The 22,056-nt window shown below is 37.0% G+C and overlaps 1 protein-coding gene across 1 annotated transcript; it reads right to left on the bottom strand.

Moving 5' to 3' along the window:
- Positions 1–13,768: 13,768 nt before the first annotated feature.
- LOC145780749 (transmembrane emp24 domain-containing protein 7-like) lies at positions 13,769–21,841 on the bottom strand. The gene is made up of 5 exons (XM_082592376.1): positions 21,595–21,841; positions 21,003–21,131; positions 17,268–17,384; positions 16,122–16,244; positions 13,769–15,664 (listed from the first exon to the last, which is right to left on the bottom strand). The coding sequence occupies exons 1-5, from the start codon at positions 21,823–21,825 to the stop codon at positions 15,551–15,553; spliced, it is 714 nt and encodes a 237-aa protein (XP_082448502.1). The 5' UTR covers positions 21,826–21,841; the 3' UTR covers positions 13,769–15,550.
- Between the last annotated feature and the right edge of the window lie 215 nt (positions 21,842–22,056).

Raw genomic sequence — 22,056 nt, 5'->3', positions numbered from 1 at the left:
AGCTTCTTGCAGAGCTTAATCCTGGCAGTTTCGCATACTTGTAGAGGCTTTGAATCACTGACGCAGGCCGGTCACCGAGATTGACAGAGTGAAGTTTCCGATTGTTAAAGTCTTGTTGCCTGGAAACTATTCCATCCATTAGATGCCGCTGAATGGAGATCAGTCCTTAACGTGCGTTTCTCAAGCGCACACCCCGAGAATCGAACCAGCGCCGTCTAAATTTGTTCCACAAGTCCCAACTGCACACCATGAACTCCAACTAGATTTTCGCAGTGACATCCATAAGCAGAAAATGGCAGGAAGGTTTTACTTCCTTTAATCTTGCATGAACATTTTTCCCCTTCCAGACATGTTGGATCCATTCACATAGGCAACCTGGCCAAGGCAGGTTTTGAAGTCAAGGTTAAGTTGGTCCAGCAAAAATAGCAGGCTACACGCTTAGCCAAAGCAGCACCAGTTTTCAAGTTGGAACAACAGAAACGGTTCAGTGATACAGAAGTCAGTAGCCTAAGCTTAATCAGATCTTATGTCTTGAAGCAGTTTAACACAGTGGCGTAGCTAGGGGGGGGGGGGGCGGCACGTCTGGGGGCGGCACTTTCAGACTACGATTTTTGATTGTAATCTGATAAAAAAAACGCATTTCATTTTTACATGCTTTTTCTTGAAGGGGCGGCAAAATCTGAATCCGCCCCGGGCGGCACATTCCGTCACATTCCCTAGCTACACCACTGGTTTAACATAACCTCACTTAATACGAGAATGATTTGTCCTTGATTTGAAGTAGCACCTACATTAATCGACGAAAAATACTTGAAACTACGCATTTCATTCAAAATTTTGTTTATTTTTAAGTTGGTATATTTTTATTGTAGGCCTAATAGTAAAAATGGGCCCCCTCAATAGTGACAAAACAAAAACTACTCGTTTTTCCTTTACAGTGTTATGCTAGGGGTTAAAAGTTGCCCGACTTCCCCCCCCCCTCTCTCGGAGTCCTTGGTTGTACTTGTTGATGATGCTCCTGAAAGTGTTTGTTTTTCGTAACCGTGTTGGTGCGGAAGTAAGAACTAATCAAAAATTAAACCTTTTAACCTCAAGAATCGGAAGCTAAAACTTCACTTCAAGCAAAATCTTTATTCAAAAACATCTTGAAGCATGAGTAATGTCAGTCCCAGTTTAATTTCGGTTAATAAGATTAGTGACAGTTTAGAAGCTGCTTAATTAACCTAACTGCTCAAAATACAAAAGGAAAGCAAAGCAAAGCAGAAATTTCAACCGTTGTTTTGCATTCACGGCATGTCTTTAAACATTGAATCACGTACACCACAGAACCACCACTCTGTTCAATAATAATTGCATCCGTCGGGACTTACAAAACCTTCATTGTTTGTTAAGTTTACAGCCTAAAAATTTTCGTGTTTTACTAGTGTGGTCGTTGTTTTGCATCCGCTGCCTGGATTGTCAGGCTATATTTTGCTTACATAGCATTGGTACTGGAAACTTCGTGTGATTCAAAGCTTTGTTTCTTCATTTTAGTTTGTCATTTCCAAGCTACCGGTAGGAAAACTACCGTTGATCAAATCAACAATGGGCTGCAGAAGCGGCTACATCAATGAGTCACAGTGGCCGACCACTTTGTCACACAATACAAAACATTTTGCTAAAGTGGCAACAGAATTAGATTATTCAGAGACTGCGAAAACAAGTAACTTTGACTCTATAGAAACAATGATGTTTTATGAGACAAAAATTTAAATTCTAAATTTTACAGAAATCTAAGCTTTTATGCGATAAATATAGTCAAATAGTCAACAAATTGTTGTCCCAATAAAACAACGTAATTGGATCACAAACACTCAAAAGGCAACTAAAACAAGATAAAGTTCGCCAAACGTTTCTAAATGCAACCCCTTTCGACTTCGAGACATCATACCAAGATCGTGTTTTTTTTGGACTTCAATTCTTACACTTCACTTTCTTTAAGAGTTTGCTTGATCGGAATTATGGGAATCCTAAGGGTTGTAGATCATGGGAATGTGAAACTACATCCGCTTTTGGCTTATCCGTCACAACAAAAAGGTTATGTTTTTTATCTGATTTACAAAATAATGCACTTTCTATTGCTTATACAGTATAAGAAGAGTGAAAGCAATTTTAATGTTTTTAATTGAAAGCAAGCCAATAGCAAAGCGTACAAAATGTCAAATTGGCAATTGACCCTTTTAATGTTGCCGGAACAACGGAGTTGCGCGTCTCGTAACGTAATATCCCTAGGTAATCCCCAAAAGCTTTTTTCCAAATTCACTATTGATGAACCGTGACTGGCAGAAAGTTTTAAAATCTTGTAGGGTAGTCTGTATTGAGGCGGTTAGGCGATAAAGAATAATTCGTGCTCATTTGCAAATGTTAATTGACAGTTTTGCAAAGACATCTGATTGATTTGTAATGCATAGCCAGTACGCTACCGACAACTTTTTCTGACAATCGGTATTTGAGACTATTTGCATAAAAGTGAAACTTTGGTTGAATTGTTTGCACAGTTTTCATATAATTACATTTCTTGAAATTAATACTGCGTCAAAAAATCAAACGTTGTCCAAAACGTCTTTCTAGCTAGAGACTGTAGGCAAATGATCGATGGCTACTGCATTGTCAGTATGGCTTCTGCTTATTTAGTCACCACGTCAATTGAAAATGCAGTATTTGTGCTGATCGGTGATTATTGCGTCTAGTCAGCGCGCACAGAATTTGTCTCAACCAGTCGTCTTCTATGAAAAGGTCAGCCATTGTGGGGTATAAACATAATAGTAAACAGCCAACAGAACCCAGACGTCCACTACGGAAAAACGTCAATGCGGTGAAATGACCTCACAATCGTAGACGACGCAGACTGGGCTACAACAATACCATATCAACAAAACAATTCAAACTGAGCTACTGACCAGAGTGACACATAGTACATTGAACGAACGTACAAACAAAATTCATGATGCTTTTAAAAACCATTATGAAAACTAACGTCACAAAAAGCACATTGGATGGAATGGGCTTCCACAAAATGTAGCTCTCTTTGAGAGAAAGCCAATAGCAAAAGATTGTATAACATGTCACAGGAATAGAACGGATCACTAACCAGGATCCGAATACTGAAAGAAGCTCTATTTAAAACACTTTTTTTATAAATACAAACATGAAATTGAAACTAAGATTTAGGTCAAACCTGATTAGAGATAATAAAGTGTTTTGACTAGAGATCTCAAACAATCAAGGTGCATCTACACGAGAAAGTGTTCTTGCTTAGAAATTCTTGCTTAAGCTAGTGATTAAGCTCGTTTCGTCTACACTGGCAACCTCGACGAAGATTTTGCTCGCTTGAATCGCGGTCACGTGAGTATCTAATCCCTAATGACGTCACGTTTTAAAAAGTTCGCGCCAAAGCATAGCAGTTCGCGCTAAACTACAGCAGAGTAGACCAAGCAACTGACTGTTCTTTAACCATTTAAAGTTGTTGCAGTCTTTCAGTCATGGCTTCCCAGAAGTTGTGTAAAAAATGCTGCAAAAAGCGAAGGATGCAAACCCGCAATTTACTGCTTATTGAAGCATTCAGACACCTCAGTGAGGTTGAAATGTTGGAAACAGAATTTCGTGTCAGCGTGGGTGACTGGTAACAACCAGCAAGATCATTCCTCCCTATTTTTATTACCCAGTGTACACTGTACAATGGCAATGGTTTTCTGCTGAGATCCTGTTTTGGATTTGAAATTGGAAAATATTATGCTTTCTATGGGCTATTTCGAGTACGGTCACCGCCAGTTCAGCCCGCAACATTAATAAGAACGGGTTGGGATCAAAACTTAACGAAATCCTTTAACGATACCGCCCTGCCCTGTCTGGATACTGAGCTGAGAGGAGACCTGAGATTTTGGCGGGAAAAACATTTCTAAGCAAGAGAACTCACTTAAGCGCCCAGTTTTTCGCTCTGGAGCGTATTTTTTCTCGACGGCTCGCTTACTCGCCCATTTTCTTAAAAGTAAGCGGCACAAACTGCGATTAACTTAAAGAAACAAGAAGTTTGGCTAGCTTAAGCAAGAAAACAGTCGTCGTGTAGACGCACCTTTAGGTTACGAACGGTTACGTAGTCAGCGGTTTCTTCCTATCCAGCAGACAGTAGCCTAGCTACAAATTCAGTTTGCTCTCATCATCTGCATCAAGCGAATACGTATGCTCGAGAGCCCCGTCTACAAAGCAAAAGGCTGTAATACTAAGCTGGATAAATCTTCCATGATCTGGCTTGCCACCACGTGCATTTGATAACACTCAAACAAGTTCTGATTTATACGAAGAAAAGGAGGGTCTTGACAAGGAGGGACAAGATTAAATATTACACAACGACTTTGGGTAAACCATATATAAAGCCTGTATTACTCTATGAAACGTGTTTGTGTTTTTATTTGTGGACCTCACACGGTATTAAGATATGCATTGCAAGCTGGTCGCTTGATAGGCCAGTCAATTAATTACTATACTTGATTACGTGTTGATGAGCTAATCAAGTTTGAGACGATTTAGGTTTGAAAATATGAAAGTGTGCAAAAGTACGTGTGCAATAAAGAACTTTTTGTACCGATACTTTGGGAGCTATTCAAGTCTTCAGCATCTATTGAACAAAAATGTGCTATAAAAAAATCAAAATTACCAAGCCATTGCAAGGTAGATTACAAAGTAGAAAAGAGTTTAGTTTTTGTTTGTTTCTGCAGTTATGGGCGTATTGCTGCAATTCTCATTAGTTGAGAAGTTATCCACTCTACAAACATTTAAATTTATATAATAACAAGGTTTGACATATACACTGTACTGTACCTTCCAGGTGATAATGAATGGTGATATTATCCAGGTGATAATAGGTGATATTATCCAGGTGATAATACCTTCCAGGTGAATAATGATCTCCTTGCAAACAAAGTTTGACTAGATGAAAAAAAACTTTCACAAATTCCATTAAAAACTTTTCCCAAACTTGAATAATGGGCTTAGGTTGAGCAAATATTCAATCAGAAATCAGAATTTAATTATCCGGAAACGCAATCTTTTGCCAAAAAATATGGGGCAAAAGTATTCAAATATGAGTGCTAAAAATAGCGTGAATTAACGGTCAGTGCTCGTGGTTGTTTGAAAATGACACATGGTTGTCCGGTGGTTTTAATGCAGTTGGACATTTGCTGCCGGCTATTAGCCTACTAGGCCATCGTACAGTATATTTTGTTTTCGTGTAGTAATGTAGGCTACAGTTGACTTGTTTCGTGCACTACACTGCTCTTGCGCAATCCATATATAATGCAACGCGTTTTTATTTTATTGTTAAAATACGAAGGCTCATAAGATAATCGCAAATCGTGACAGAACTTGTTGGCATTCAACGCCTTCTATTTGGCATGGACAGTAATTAGCTTTGCTCGTGCAATCTTCAGCAGCCTGTCTGATAAAGGAACAATAGGGTTAGTAACCGTCTTACTGGCGAGAAAGTTGTAAAAACTAAATCCACCTTTTCCTGTAGTTTACGTGTCTCCGATTTCAAGTCATAACATGGTATTTACATGTAAAAATGTGACGACTTCTCTGCAAGCACGCTTCAAGTTGCGCTACAGAACTATTTAGCAGTGTTCTCAACTACACAGATCGCCACTTTTGCACTCACAAGAAAAAGTAATTATGACTTTAGGTTTCATGTAGTTAGTGGTACGTAGGCTACTACTGTTGGTATTCCCATCATGAATATTAATAATTATTGTTTCAAAATTAATTGTTAATGTCTGGTTAACAAATTTCAAGTCCTATAAGTTAACCTATCACTCTGAAACAACAACGTCATTACACAAAGGATTATGATAGATTTTTTTTCATAAAGGTAATTGACGTGGGTTGGCCAATGTTAACAAGGTGGTTTAAATTCGTGTTTACCTCAATCTGGTTAGCCTACTGTTCACATTATAACAAAATCTACAATTAATCTTAGTTACAACAAATATATCTTAAAAGATTTATAAACCGTACATTGGCCATGAAATAACTATTAGCGTTGACGGAAAGGCTTAGGGGGCACTTTTAGACCGGGATCGGAATGATATCAGGGGAACGATTTTGAAATGATTTTAAACCATCATAAACTCTTTTAATATCATGAATTTGCATTCGAATTATATTTTTATAGAAACATATTCTCTTCTTTTTACGAAAACTACCTCTTTTATTTCAAATTTTACTAGTGTTGCCTGTAAAGCAGCGTATTTGTTTTAGAGGTGTCTTGTTTTGGAAGCCATGGAATATTATTAGTTCCGGGACTGATTTATCCTCTTAACGGCATCGGAAATAATTCCCGGTACTAGAACACTACCAGTATTTATTAGTTAAATTACAAATGCTTACAACTAAACAGCAGTTGATCTTATAAGAGTAAGGTTGTCATTTTTAATGAGAAGACTAACTATTAAGTTACTAGGTTGGCTTATTTTAATAAAAGGAAAACAATTAACATAAATAATTCGACCAACGCTTGACTTAGGCCTATTTGGAAAAATGATATTCAAAACGTTTCAGCAAGCATCAGATGTAAAATCAATCCTTGTGGTTCAAGTGTCAAAGGTTGGGATAAAGTGACAAGACTAAAGGAAAATTGATTTTTATGTTCATCTGAAAAATCAGTGAACTAATGATCATGCGAAAACATAAGTACAATAATCAAATGTTAATTTATTTTGATTTAAATCGTTGAATCGATTTTTATATTGATATAATCAGTTTACTTGTCTTTTCAAATCCCATCAAAGATTTCCTAGCTTTGTTCAAAATCATGGTTATCGCAATTTTAAAAGCTGGGTTTGTTGAAAAGCAATTGAAATAAAGTATTTTACAGACTGTAATAGCAATAGAACTTTGGATATGTTTTCGACTAACAAAGAAAAGCATGACTTGCTCATAATTGATGAGATATTTCGAGGCAAAACACGGAGGTATGCGAGACGCTGTTTCTTGCGAATGTGGATCAGAAGAACAAATACGCCACCGACTGTCACATCTCACAACCAGTGGCTTCCAGAAACAAGTTTTTTGGGGGTTTACTTTTTTCAGCAGGCTTCACACATATACTTGGTTCAAGCAAAATAAACTGATGTGACATGATATAAAGAGACACTGCGCAAATCAAGCATGTGATTGAAGCTTGTAAAAAAGGTAAATACCCAAAAAATGGTCACCATACGTAACATCTCGTAACGTGGAGAATCAGAGGATTCCTACTAGGAGCTACTGAAGAAGTTGATTGGACAATCATGGAGTGACATAGGCTACAGTAGTGTAAAAGTTTGCTGCTCAAACTAGAAATAGCCTATGCTTCAATCGAGACTACTGCGTGTCCTTTCACTTTGTCTAACTGGAAAAGCTCACGCCACAAATTGGATTAATCAATCATTTCGTCTTCATGCCAGACAGTGATGCAAAATTTCCACTAATCGATCACGTGATTCAACTACATTATTTGATTGGTCAACATAGGCTCGAGAGATTGAGTAGTTGCCAAAGTCCCCTTTGAGTTCAGTGGAATTTCACGACAATGCTAAAAATAACAAACCAGGCAGAATTTTTTTAGATATACGTTAAACGGACGTAAAGTAGACAAAATTAAACATTTCGTGGACTGTTATAGCTGATACAACTTTTAAAAGTTAAATATAAAGTAACTAGAACACAAATAGGCTAGGTCTAGCCTCTTCCTCAACTCTTTTGGAATTTACTCGATAGGATAGTAGTGGATTATAAACTAACCAACAAGTCATCCGAAAGCTCATATAGTCTACGGTAGCATCATAGCCTGAATAGTGAATATGGTAATAGGCGTCGTCGCCGTCGTCGTGTGAGCCTCTGTGGCCGGGGGTCTATACTTTTACCACCCCAGATTCACGATGTTCCCGGACTACATTGGAAGGCTACTAGAGAGCTGGTAATAGGCTATACCATAAGATAGCATGCCACCAGGAGCTCATTGCATCATTCACAAATCACAACTTCAATTTTAAACTTTCAATTAAGTTATTAAAATCATAAAAATCAAAATAGTTCAACAATTTCTTTTGTAACCTTCTAATTGTCTGTGTTATAGGCTATAACAACAAAACTACAAAGAGACACGCTGTTAGTTTATAGAAAACGTTTAACATGTTTTTAAGTATTTTCCTTGTTTGATTCTGCATCATAGGTAGCCTACATTAACATATTGATACCTAAGAGATCAACTGATTTAAGGGTGCAGGCTGAGTTACTGGAGTTACCCACCTCATAGCCTAGTCCCATATACTGGAAATGTAAACAATTCAACAATTTATTTTTCTTTGTCTGAGGGCAACATTAATGGTGGTGTTTAAAATATATACGAGAACAAGACAAACAAAAGAAAAAGGTGACAAAACCACAAAAGCTTAAGACTTAGGCTACATGCGATGCAGATTAGATAAAAGTGAATTAAGCACGGCCACCAAACTAAGCCGTTTTAATATCAGTTAACTGAGTTAGTGTCATTGGCAAATTTTTATTGAGATCATTATAATTTTCAGAGACTTTTTGTTGACAGAATAAATGTGTTGAAAATATGGTCTGATGCATGTTGCAGCCTGCTACTGAGTGTGGGGAATTCCACGCTTTTGACAGCTAGTTTGAAAGGCTATAACTTTTCTTATGGTAACGATCTACAGGTCTCTTTAACTTGGCATCAGAAAACATAAAAACGAGTTGCCAAAAATTGAAGTTTGAAGCTGTTGCCAATCCATGGAATCATTCATCTCCGGTTGTTACTGTGCGTAACAAGAACGTCAAATGAGTGGGATCGTGTCGCACCTCATAGACAAGTGACGCACTCAAATGACGCATTGTGCTTGAACCTCCAAAAAAAATCGATTAATTACTTCTTGAGATCAAGTAAGTTGAGTTTGCAAATGCAATAGGCCTACAGGGGAAGATTACTCGCAAGAGATTTACAGTATCAACTTAAACTTATGTTCTTGTCAAATATTACGTAAAAGACATAGCTTAGAACTGTTGTGAACAATGTAACTGGTCTATCAAAAACCTGGAAGAAAATAATCGTGACGTAACCTATGATACATTAGGGTTGCCACTTACAAAATTTCCTTTAAGAGCTAAGCCTACCTGAGTATAATTTGGCTAGTCGTATAAGTTTGATTTAGATTTTTTAGAATAGGCTATAAAATCCAGCAAACATCAGGCGGCTAAATGCATCCGACCTACTGTTTTATCTTGTTTGAAGTTTCGGAATTGAAACAAAGCAACTCCCTGCAACGCCTCACAAAAGTCTCTGGATGATATCATGATGAGAGTGTCTGCCTCGAGCGAACGCCACCAACCGAAATCATCAGGCTGTGGTAGATCAAGACACTAAGAAGATGCTTGCAATAACGGATGGGTTCCATGCATTGCTGTTCGTTAGGCCTAAATTGAATGCGTTAATCATCAAACATAGGCTAAGACTAAAAACGACAAAAAAAAATGCTTCGTAAAATCATCAAAAATCGTAACTATATGGATGAAATGTACACAATTGAATTTCCTTTCTATAACGTTTCTTCAGCTACACCACTTGGCTGTTTTGTTTTCATATTGGAAAGCAAACATTTTGCTACCCTGGCTGGTGATCGCCACCATGTGGTCAGTTTAATCGCGGCTCTGAGATCACAAACCAAACTTTCACTCATTTGTTAGTTTGGCTGTTCCAACCGATCTTTCGGCCTAAATTTTAAGAAGCTATGCTCTAACCGCAACGGAATAAGATTATAAATTTGTACTTCTAAAGAGTTGGAAATGCTTTTTTGTAAACCGAGCTTGAAAAATTAGCTTCTTGGGCAAAATTTTAGGAAGTCGCTTCCCAGTAATAGTGCAGTCGTGGGAGCTTAAAAAGTGGTGTTTGTGGGAAAATTTTTTTATCAAGCTGATACTTTTCTCAGACCTTCCCCATACTATGCAGATGGCTCAGAAAAAATTCCCCATCAATCGGATGATGGGAACTCCCCTTTTGGACCCATTTTCCAAATGACGTCACAATCCCTTTATGAAAATTTTAAGTTTTTCAAAATAGGACATATCATACATCATTTTTTAGCTTTTTTCAAGGGGAACAACTTTTTCTATTAACAAGAACCCTAAAAATGTACAGAAAAAGAGTTATTACCGATTTAGCAAAAGGATAAATCTGTCAATTTCAGGCAAATTTGAAATTATTCGTCACTGTTGGACTTATTCTTTTATATTCTATAACAAAAATTAAACAAAGTAAGCCAAATGTAAATTGAAGCTATCATCAAAAACGACAAAGATGTTGCTTTCCTCCTCGTCTTGTCCCGTTTCATATCTTCATTGTACGAGAATTCTTTTTCTTCGGTACCAACATCGACGTTACGCAGAAGTGAAAAAAAGTCTTCATTCTTAAGTTTTTCGTCTAGTCTCTGGAATATGTCGTTCATACAAATTATTACTTAGATACGAAAAAGATGTGAAACTATCTTTGTATTTCAAGCATGCTTAGGCTACTATACTATTACATTCCACACCATGACATTCACCACACGAAGAAACACATGCCATTCCATAATTGCGACAGGTGCAAGTTTTCGTTCCACATGGATTTTTTGTTGATTTCTTACATCTGCATCTAATTACTTTGGTCAATGCTTCTGGTGCTATAGGCATATCTGTCATTATTGGGACAAGTTCGTTGTTGCTATTGTTTCTCCATCCCCATTCACAAACATTGAATTTAAATTCTAAAGACGTAACCCATGGAAGCAGGCTGCTCTTTGGCTCGGTGGTAGCTTTTCAGTGCAATTATCCCTTTGCATGCCATATACATATAGGCTAATCGTCATGTCTAAAAGTAAACAAAGATAAATATTACATACAGGGTATCTAGAATTGGACAATATCTTGAAAGTGTAAACATTATTATATAATCCCTATGTAAAAATACATACCTGAGTTTAGTAAGCGTTGAATCTTCATTGCCACAATACCAGATCTTGAATGTTTCTGATTTTCGCAAACTTTTTTCCCTTTTTCAAATATCGATGACGTTGTGTCGCATCCTGACCATGCATGGAGGAAAAGAAGATCTTCTTTAATATCTTTAATACTTGGGTTGGCTTCTTTGATTCTCCAGGCTTTGTTGAAGCGCTCCTTGGTCGAAGTAAATATCATCATGAGTGTCAGTCTTCCAATGATGCAGTAACATAGTAACTACATCAGTATCATCAGCAATGACATTTAAGCTACTGGACCTTTTCGAACAAGAGCATAATCAAGGGATTTCGCTACAATGGAACCGTCAGCATCATCAGAGCATTTTGCCTCGCGTAATTAACCGCCATGCGATGTGCCTTTCTCCTCTGCTTTGCAGTTTTATTCTTGTGCATTTCGTTTTTCAATATTCATTGTGTAGAGCAGTTATTTTCAATGTAGATGTTAGCCTATTGTAAAATCATCGCAGCAGTTGTGAACTTCAACTTCGGATTGTCTCAGAAGGGTAGAAACAAACTTGATGAATTCAGCCTTGGTTTCGATGCAGCTGAGGTAGCGATCTTGAGTAAAAGGAAGTGAATTGCTCGGATCAATTTTCACAAACGTGCTCTGTGGAATGGAATTTCGGCGCAAGTGCTCGTGACTTTTAGTACTTTCGTCATGATAGACATCAAATACAACTACAGCATGGGTATAATGGTTTTGGATATATTTCACATACGAATTTCAAACTTCCGAAAACTTCATTCCTTTTTTCCAGCGAACTTTATGTAGTAGGCCTAATGCACCACCGTCGATATAATAGAAGTTACTTGTAGATTTCCTCTAAGGCATGCGACGAAGAACCAGGCAAAAGAATTTTTCGAAGAGAGGGTTTGTCAGGCTTTCTCATCATGCCTTCCTTGAACATAGACATTGGCTCTGAAGTCAACTCGAATTCGAAAAATTGCTCAAGGCTTTCCTCGCTTTCAGCAACAGCAAACATCCTATTGAACATGACTTTTGAACCAATACCACTTGCACTACTTTTTGTTTTGTTTACTTCCATTAAGGATTCTAATGGTTTGAACAATTGATTGATGCGATAGTAATTACTACCCCATCTAAACCTTTTTGGATATTTTGAGCAATTTGCTCCGCTTGTTCACAATTGACGTCATCTTTTCCGGCGATGAACACTAGACCGTTTGAAGGAGAAGATAGGTTTACATCTGGTACTAAGAATGGGTTTTTCGTTGTTAACCAGGCCAGAAACTTTTACAATCTTCGTAATCCCTCTTTTTTCTTGAAGCACCCAACTCTTCATGCTGGTTAGCTTACTTCATAGAAACTGAGCTTTGTTTAGTTGCGTCATTGCTTCATGAATACTTGCCGAGTGACTCACACCAAAAACCCAAAGATGTCGAACACTTTCTGCATACTTTTCCTTCCGTCAATCCTCCACGCGACTTAATTGAGCGCATAAGAGCTTACTCGATCGCAAGATCTTTCCAAATTCCGGTGAAGCTTTTTGCTGTCCTCTTTACTGTGTGCTGCTCGGTTAGAAGTTGATCGTAGGCTTACAACCATAGATGAAAAGAGAATTCTGCAAATATCAGCAATATCTGGAGTCATGGTGTCGAATGTAATAGTATAGTAGCCTAAGTATGCTTCAAATACAAAGATAGTTTCACATCTTTTTCGTATCTAAGTATGAACGAGTGAACGACATACTCCAGAGGCTAGACGAAAAACTTAAGAATAAAGTTTTTTTTTTCACTTTTGCATAACGTCGATGTTGGTACCGAAGAGGAGTGCTCTTACAATGAAGATGAAACGGGACAAGACGAGGAGGAAAGCAACATCTTTGACGTTTTTGATGATGATGATAGCTTCAATTTTTGTTTCGCTTACTTTGTTTAATTCTTGTTAACGAATGTAGAAGAATAAGTCCAACAGTGACGAATAATTTCAAATTTGCCTGAAATTGACAGATTTATCCTTTTGCTTAATCGGTAATAACTCTTTTTCTGTACATTTTCAGGGTTCTCGTTAATAGAAAAAGTTGTTCCCCTTGAAAAAAGCTAAAAAATGATGTATAATATGTCCTATTTTGAAAAACTTAAAATTTTCATAAAGGGATTGTGACGTCATTTGGAAAATGGGCCCAAAAGGGGGTTTCCCATCATCCGATTGATGGGGAATTTTTTCTGAGCTATTTGCATAGTATGGGGAAGGTCTGAGAAAAGTATCAACTTGATAAAAAAATTTTCCCACAAAAAACCTTCCACGACTGCACTATAAGATCCCAATGACACCCCCAAGCAATCAGAACAGGCTTAAGTGGCTACCGTGATTGTGACCATTCTCGCTCTCCCAGTTGATCTTTACTTTGAACTTTGGTAATTACAGGAAAAAAGTTGTGGGAATCGAACAACGTCATGGAAACGACTTCCCGCAGAAGGCGAAAAGTTCATCTTTCTAACATAAATGTTTGCGTTTATTGTCTGTTCTATCTGTGACTTCTGATTGGATGAAACGCTGTTCCGGTAATTTCTCATTGGTTCGATGTTTCATTGTTCTTACAGAACTTTCACATTCATGTTCATGTGCCAACCAAAACTTATGTCTCTGGCAGGGTCACCTAAACATTCTTCAACTTTAAAATAAATCTGTTTCTGGAGATAAAAATTTCTGTAAAAACACAACGAACACCATGTGAACGTTAAGACTTTTTTGTACCACACTACACACACCACGTATTGTACACGGACTACAGTATTAATAAATAGTCTAAAGCAAGCAAAAGAGTAAAGCGAAATTTAACAAGACACAAAAGCTGGAAGCTGATCCTTAGTGCAATTTGTATCAATTCAATTTCATCAGACGATGGCTGAATGTAAAAATTCTTTAGAAAGTATGGCCACAAGTACCACCACTACCGGTGAACTTCTAGGTAGCCACTTTAACAAGTCGAAATTCTGCCACTGAAAATGACTAGAATGAAACCGCCACCCAATCATAAGCTACGGTTTAAGTGACGTAAAAAATGGCGAAAAGAAGATGATAGAAAGCAAATTAAGTGATTGATTTTTTGTCAGCTGGTTGGCTTAGGGGTTAGGGTTAGGGCTAGAAAGTAGTCATTTCATTGACGCTGGTTCGATTCCCACCACTGCTATTGCTCTTTTTCTTCTGTGATTACCAAATAAAGTTCAAAACAAGCATTAACTCTCTTGCTGAGTGCTAGAAGGGTCACAATTGGACGGTAGCCTCTTATAACATGTTCTGATTGGTTGGCGGTTGCATTGTAGTCATTCGCAGTGGCAGAATTTCGACTTGTTAAAGTGGCTACCGAACTTCTATGGCACAATAGGCAGTGTTGCCAGATTCATAGATGAAGTTTATGACAATGATAGATTTAACAAGATTTCGTATATTTTGGTCTAGCCTTTTACTAAAGTACGATGGTGGTGCACAATGTGCTGGTGTAATATGGGCATTGGGCAAGCCATGAATGATATCCAGCCGCGGATGATAGGCTGCAGTGCATATAGCACCATAATCGCAGTCTTGAATCTACACAATACTCTTTAACTCTAACCACAAAGCAACTACACAAGACGTTAAACATACATTGTGGCATCACTGGCATCCGTGACACCCTTGGACGTGTGACTACTAAAACTAAGTTTCACGAAAATTATAAACATCAGTTAGATTTTAGACTTTGATGAAAAGGACCTAGTGCTTACAAAGAACTCTATTGCCCGCATGCACCCGTGATGGAATTGTATGTTACAAAAATGCTCAAACTTCCGGGCTTCCTTGGCGAAAAACACGAAGATTGTGTGCAAATTATTTCTCGTTACATCTTGTATGACTACAATAGTGGTATAAAAGTGTTAACTTATTTTTGAATTGCTTCAGCGATCAACGGAAATTCAAATTCTATAGAGCATGGTTCTTTCGATTTTGAAAGTGGTTGCTGCAGCGGCGTTCCACCATCGTTAAGATTGCTTAGCAAACTGAAAGATGGTCCACTGCGATAAAAGTATTATGCCTTATGCCCAGACAGTTCTGATGGGTCGTAGATATCACTGAAATGTACGAGATCAGTTTTGATGAGGCGGTGCTTTGAAATGCCGTTAGAAAATAGTAATACGCAGATATCCATATAGAACATGGTACCCGGACAGCAAGTCAGTCGTTTGTTACATTGATTGAACGTCTGCAGACGTTGACAGCTTCATTGTTGCAAGTGGAAAAGCAGCGTTCTGAAGTTGAAATGACGGACAAAAACATAATTACAATGAGAACACATAATTCTTCTGAGAATGTTGTCGTTTCAAAGGTAGCTTCACTGTCACACACGATTCACTAAACGGTGGCGAGCTTCAAACTGCGAAATCCACGATGTTACAATATAAAAATGTTTAAACAATGCAAAAAAATGCAAGATTTCATAAGAAATGGTATATAAGTGATCTTGAGAGTGGCTTTCTTATGTGTCTGTCCTCCGCATTTGACGATGCTTGTTGGCGAAGAAACTTCGCAACACATATACTTGGCTGGTCATCACCACAATCATGATGATTAATTGGGCAATGGACCAGAGCTGCAAAGAAATTGTTTCGTTCACAAATATTCTGATGCTGAAGACGTTAACAGTTTCTTGCTGTAAGCGTAGGTTTAATTTAACTTTTCATGACTTTTCTGTGCTAGTGTTACACTATGATTTCGAAATAGTCTAGCACTCTAGCCCCTATAAGATTAGTGATAATAACAGCGTGTCAAAATATTATAGTTTAACAAAAAAGACCAAGAAAGATCTCCATCGAAAAGATTGAAAAACACGACTACATTTATAATTTTCGTATTACACCGTGTACTTTACACACTAAAGAATTCAGTTAAACCTCGCTAAAGGCATCTGTTTAACATGGTGTCTTCTTTCAGCAACTTTACTAGATTTATTCAGCTTCAATTAAAGCATTTGATTGCATTTTTGTTGCAATTGGTGATTTGTTAAACTTTAAAAAGCATATGCTGCATTCAAACAACAGAAAACCAACCTGGACACGTGCGCTGAGCCCAATAGCAAATGTCCTTCCCTGACCTTCACGTAACTTAAAGTGTGTCTGAAGGTCTATGACTTCTTTTAAGCGATCGTGAATAGAAACACACGAAGTCTCCATCTAAAGGCAAATGAAAAGTTTACAACTGAGCGATGTAATAACAGCAGTAATAATAGCACATACAGTATATAGCGCAACATCCGTAGTGCAAACTATGCTCCTAGGAGCTGAACATGACGATGGTGACAAAATAGTAAGATACTTTCAGTCATAATGTTCAGTAAAATAGAATGTTATCAAGCGAGTTTTGAAGTCATTCAAAATTTTAGCTTAGAAGACACCATACTCGAGTTTCACCCTAGTTTGGGATCATCAGCGTGCATCGTCATCATCAATAGTGCACCACTGATGATCCAAAACAAGGGTGAAACTCGAGTATGGCGTCTTATATTTGCGTTCAATTGGGCACCTAATGACTTTGCAAATTCTCACAACTCCATAGCTCTGAGAAGCTTGTCTTCTCATCCCGGAGGCTCAGAAACTGAATGTGGAGCCACCCTACTTTTTAACAAAAACGAACCCGGTCCATCACATAATAAATTTACACTTTTGCTTTTTTAACTGGATTGTTGATAAATGCTTGGCCATGTTTGGGATTGACAATCGTTACGTGTTGAAACAGATTAAAACTGTTTTATGGCATTGTATTGACAACTGAACTAAATACTTTTCGCAATAAAATTATACGTTTTAAGTTATTTTTGCGGGATGTTTGCTTTGTAAAATCATGCGGTCAACAGGCTACGAAGTATAAAGTCATCCTACTACTATCACAGTTAAAAGCATTTTAAGATTCACATTTCACAAGCGTGCCAACATGGCAGCTGCTATTTGTCCTAAAAGTGCAATGGCATGAATTGAACAGGGCAAAAGTTCCTTCAAAACTATCGTGCAGGAACAAATGAACAGGATATGACTAGAAATGATCCTTGGTTTAATAGCACAAAGTGATGCCAATGGCCAAAGCCTACAAACTATTTATAAATTAGCTAGATTACATTGTCGGGGAGTCACATACAGGGGGACAGCAGTCACACCAAGATTTAAACAATACTTTTTTAATTTAAAAATGAAACCAATCACCTGTGAGAGAGCAGTAGCACGGTCCATTGTATCCAACAACGGAGCTTCATTGCCGACACTGAGATCAAAGTACACAGTCTTATGAGTAATTGTGGAAAACTCGTTGCTGAAACAAATCTGAAAACACAAACACTTTTTCGTTAGGACTAACTGAGATACAATCAAGCAACGACACGGCATCTAACATAATATAAAGAAACAAACTAGACATTGCAAACGTTTTCAGCAATACAGCATGTTAGACCTTGCCAAAAATCTGAACAACTAATTTACACATACCGTACATGAAATGAAATAGGAAGTGCAAAAAATGAACTACTGTAATATGGCAAAGCAGTTAAGGCCCATAGCATTACGGTTTAATCAAAGACGTTGAGCTGATACGATGCACCTGTGGCATACAACTGTATGTTAAATCGAAGATTGCAGGATGTGATGAGCAAACCTTGTGGCTTTTAGTCTTAAAGTCCATATATATAATATTTATGTATAATTTTAAACGATTCTAAGGATGATATTATTCGACTATAGGGTCTTTAATGGCACTCTTTATTTACTGTAAATGAGCTAAATCTAAGTGCTTTCTCACTCTCATGTTTAATTTCTTACTTACTCTCTGTCATTGCTTGCTTTTATTTGTTTATCATTTAACCTACAAAGCATGTGTAAGAAGCACAATGTGTTATGGAGGTGACCACTGGACGTTGAAGATTGACATCAAGCGAATGCAAACGACAAAAATAAGAATAATGTGTGGCAAGATACTTCTTGATAGAAGTAGAAATAATGCCTAAGCAAGTGGATGGATGTTTCCTTTAGCTCAGGGAGGGGAAACATACTGCCTGCGGGCTGGACCTGACCCGCGATGGAATTTTGAGCGGCTCGCAGACAGTTTCTGGTCTTTACATGATAATTTGGCCTGTGGCCACACTCTGCCGCAATCCCCCACTACTTGCTTACTGGGTCGTTTCATTATAATACAGACAAAATTTCAAAATTTGGGCACCACCTAACTTTTTTATTGGCTTAAAAGATGCTTCTCACTTTTCTGAGAAGAATGGTGCAAGAGAGAGAGAAGTTCTTTTATTTGCATCAACAGCACATGTGGAAAAAACAATACAAGATTACAATGTGAACTAGGTTGTTTTAATGTTTGCTGACGATGATGGGAGTGGCAGAAGGACCGAACTGGTCATCAAGTCTGCCACACCCGTGTGGTGTCATAGCTTATTTGACATGGAACGGTGTCGGAGTTGAACACAAATATATATTGTATACATTACAAAATAAAAAACAATACACACACGAAATTTAACAGTACAATATAAAACAGGAATACAAGAAGCGATGCAGAAATACAAAATGGCATAGGCTATACATACAACACAGCATAGGATACTGGTAAGGAAAAAGCGAATATACAGTAATTAGCGAGATACGGTGAGAATAAGTAAAAACAGTTTGATGGCACTATATCAGTTACTTAATTTATACCCAGACATTAAGTGCAGTTTTAATTTTTTAGAAAACATACTAATTGTTTGAATTTTTCTTAGCTGTTCCGGTAATTTGTTCCAAGTGTTTGTTCCAAGAAATTTCATTGAGCGTTGACCAAGCTTTGTATGCATTCTTGGTTTAAAAAGTATATCTTTCTTAGCACCTCTGGTATTATAGTTATGAGTTTCATTACAAGGACGAAAGTACTCAGAAAAAATTGCTGGTAGATGTCCTTTATTGCTTTTATAAACAAACTTACATACTTCTATTAAAAACATGTCTTCGACTTGTAGCAAGTTGCTTTTATTGAACAGAGATTTGGTGGGAATTCTGTCCTTAATCTTGGTGAAGTTTAAACAGCGAATTATGCGATTGTGTACCAGATTTAAGGGATACAGTTCCGTTTTAGAAGCACGACCCCAACAGATGATACCATACATTAGGTGGGAGTGAACTAGAGCATAGTAAACTGCTTTTAATGTCTGGGAATTTACGCACTTTCTTAATCGATATAGAGCACCACAGCTTTGAGAAAGTTTTGTTGAGATTATATTGATGTGCTGTTTCCATGATAACGACTCATCAAATGTTATTCCTAAGTATTTGTAGGTGTTTGTGCGTTGCAAACTGGTATTTTGAAAATTTATTTCTAGATTTAAATTTTCTCGAACAAACTTTGACCCAAACAACATGTATTTGGTTTTGCTTACATTAATTGATGAAAATCACATAAGCGGTTTTCGAGTTATAAGTGAAATAACCCTTGGCCACTAGGTGGCTTCATAGATAAGGAGCAATAAAAAAACGGCAATATCTCAAGAACCGCTCAACAAATTTGGATAATTTTTAGCTCTACCCCCCATGTTTTCTGGGGTGGGCTATATGTTTATGAACATTAAAACAAGTTTTGGCTACTACTTTTTGAGATAAAAAGAAATTGACCTCTTGTCGTTACGCACCAATAAAACCATGATGTGTAACTTTAAAAAAAAATTTTTTTTTTAATTAGGTAGAGAAAAGATTGATGAAAAGTTTGGCAAAAACAGTGTAGTGCTAGAGTCTCAACTTTCTGCACAAATCACATTTAAAAGTAGTAAATGATGGTTCCCTGAAGAGGTTCAATACTCCTTTGTGATGTCATAGTCATGTTTGTTTTCCCTTAATCACACCATTGTGCTGTCATAGACATGTTTAAAAGAAATATGGTTGCACTTAATCTATCCAATTTGAACTAGTTTGCAGGACTTTGAGACTTTAGCAGTTTTCTGTTTTTGCCAAACTTTTTATCAATCTTTCCTCTACCCAATTAAAAAAATACGCATTATAGTTTTATTGGTGATTAACGACAAGAGGTCAATTTCTTTGTATCTCAAAAAGTAGTAGCCAAAACTTGTTTTAATGGTCATAAACATATAGCCCACCCCAGAAAACATGGGGGTAGAGCAAAAAATTATCCAAATATGTTGAGCGGTGCTTGAGATATTGCCGTTTTTTTATTGCTCCTTATCTATGAAGCCACCTAGTGGCCAATGATTATTTTACTTATAACTCGAGAACCGCTTATGTGATTTTCATCAAATTTGCACCATTCTTCAACATTTTCAAATTTGCACCAAATTTGATTTTCAACAAATTTGCACCACCATTCTAAAACCATACACTTGAGTGCGCATTGAAAGTAAACTTTATGTTTGAGTGCAAACATAACCTCAGAGACTATAGATATATACTGTTTGTGTAAAACTATAACAATTTAATAACAAAACTTTAAGGTTTTCTAACCCTGCAGATAGAGCTGGGCGATATTTTGATACGATATTTTTTCGGCAGCGATATTTATTCACAAAGCTCCGATTTTATCGTTTATAAATGTACTGAAACTATAGCAACATTTTCGCATGCGCAGTGACACAGACATCACATGCGTAGACAACCCACAAGCGTGTGTGCATTGTTTACGCATTGCGAGCAGTCTAAAACCCTGCAATGTCAACATGCTGACATTTTTGTCCAAAAATCTTTAGTTTGCGACAGTTAAATCGCAGCATTGTTTGCAATAAATGTTGTTCATTTCAGTACCAGTGCTCAGTATGTTTTTCATGCAGTTATAGAAAGCCGTGCTTTGCAATTCGCCGTAAAATATCGAAACTTAGATAATATCGTTTTATTTTTGGTATTATCGTATCGAAATTATTTTTCCAATATTGCCCAGCTCTACCTGCACTCCTGCAGATATACCTTATATGTCCCAGTTTTTTGAGCATCCCACTCATAAGAATCATATGATTTTCTTTTTTCAGTATACAACTGCAAGCCATCGGCATCTTCAACTGTGCAATCAACATCTAACTTTCCACCAGATATAACCTGAAAAGTGTATTCCCATTTTCAAATAAACAAGCACTCTTGTGTATGATAGACTTTTAAAGTTCAGGGAAAGTGGTAAAAAGCCAAGTTAAGCTAGCTTTCCAGTGCTGCTACAAGGTAATAGTGCACGCTTTGTGAAAATAGCCTGATAAAATAAGAAACCACAAAGATGTTAATATTCTGTATAGGCTATGCAGAGTTTTAATATGGCAGAGTTTCTATATGGCAGAGTTTTAATTTTCAAAATACTATGAATGTCTATATAAGCCTAGACCACATGAAGCTTAACAGTATAGAGTAAATATCTTGACAAATCGTTTATGACAATTGGAAAATCTAAATCAGCTTAAAAATATGTGTTAGTTAAGTCCATAGTTTACCAAAGCATAGGCTATATAAATAATGTACGGTACTGTATTAAACAACAAATTGTATATAAGTTACCTATACAAGCAGTCCAAACCTGATATTCCAATGTTGATTTTACATCTTTATCAATATCTTGAAAAAAGCACTGTTTTGTGTTGTCTTCGAGTTCAAATGTCAATTCAACTCCCAAAGCATCATGGACAAAAAACATAAAAAAAAATAACAAAACCGATGATTCTTTTAAATTGTTCATTTTAGTTGATAAGTAAATTATTGCAGTACTTGGCGCAGTAAACACTTTGAAAGACAAATTGCTTCTAGACATTCAAAACAGCTTCATAATGTCGTACATCTGTTGAAATAGATACAACCTTGTAGGCTATGGAAATAATTACCAAACATGAATGCAACATTACACCAGTTCTAACAGCAAATTTTTTCACCAAAAACACATTCTGACTTGTTTGCAATATGCCTAGCATGGTATGCAAACGTATTTCTGAAATACAATTGTATATACAGTAACCTATACCGGTAGTATATTTCTGAGAAAAGC

This window comes from Aplidium turbinatum, chromosome 12, assembly GCF_918807975.1.
Source record: "Aplidium turbinatum chromosome 12, kaAplTurb1.1, whole genome shotgun sequence".
NCBI lineage: Eukaryota > Metazoa > Chordata > Ascidiacea > Aplousobranchia > Polyclinidae > Aplidium > Aplidium turbinatum.
Note: the sequence above shows the minus strand (reverse complement) of the source record. Positions and strands in the feature narration are given on the sequence as shown.

Coding starts and splice junctions, on each gene's coding strand:
- LOC145780749 (XM_082592376.1), bottom strand. CDS start 21,825: ATGTCTAGAAGCAATTTGTCTTTCAAAGTGTTTACTGCGCCAAGTACT. Junction 21,132..21,594: donor AATCAACATTGGAATATCAG/GTTTGGACTGCT, acceptor TACACTTTTCAG/GTTATATCTGGTGGAAAGTT. Junction 15,665..16,121: donor GGCTCAGCGCACGTGTCCAG/GTTGGTTTTCTG, acceptor ATTTCTTTGCAG/CTCTGGTCCATTGCCCAATT.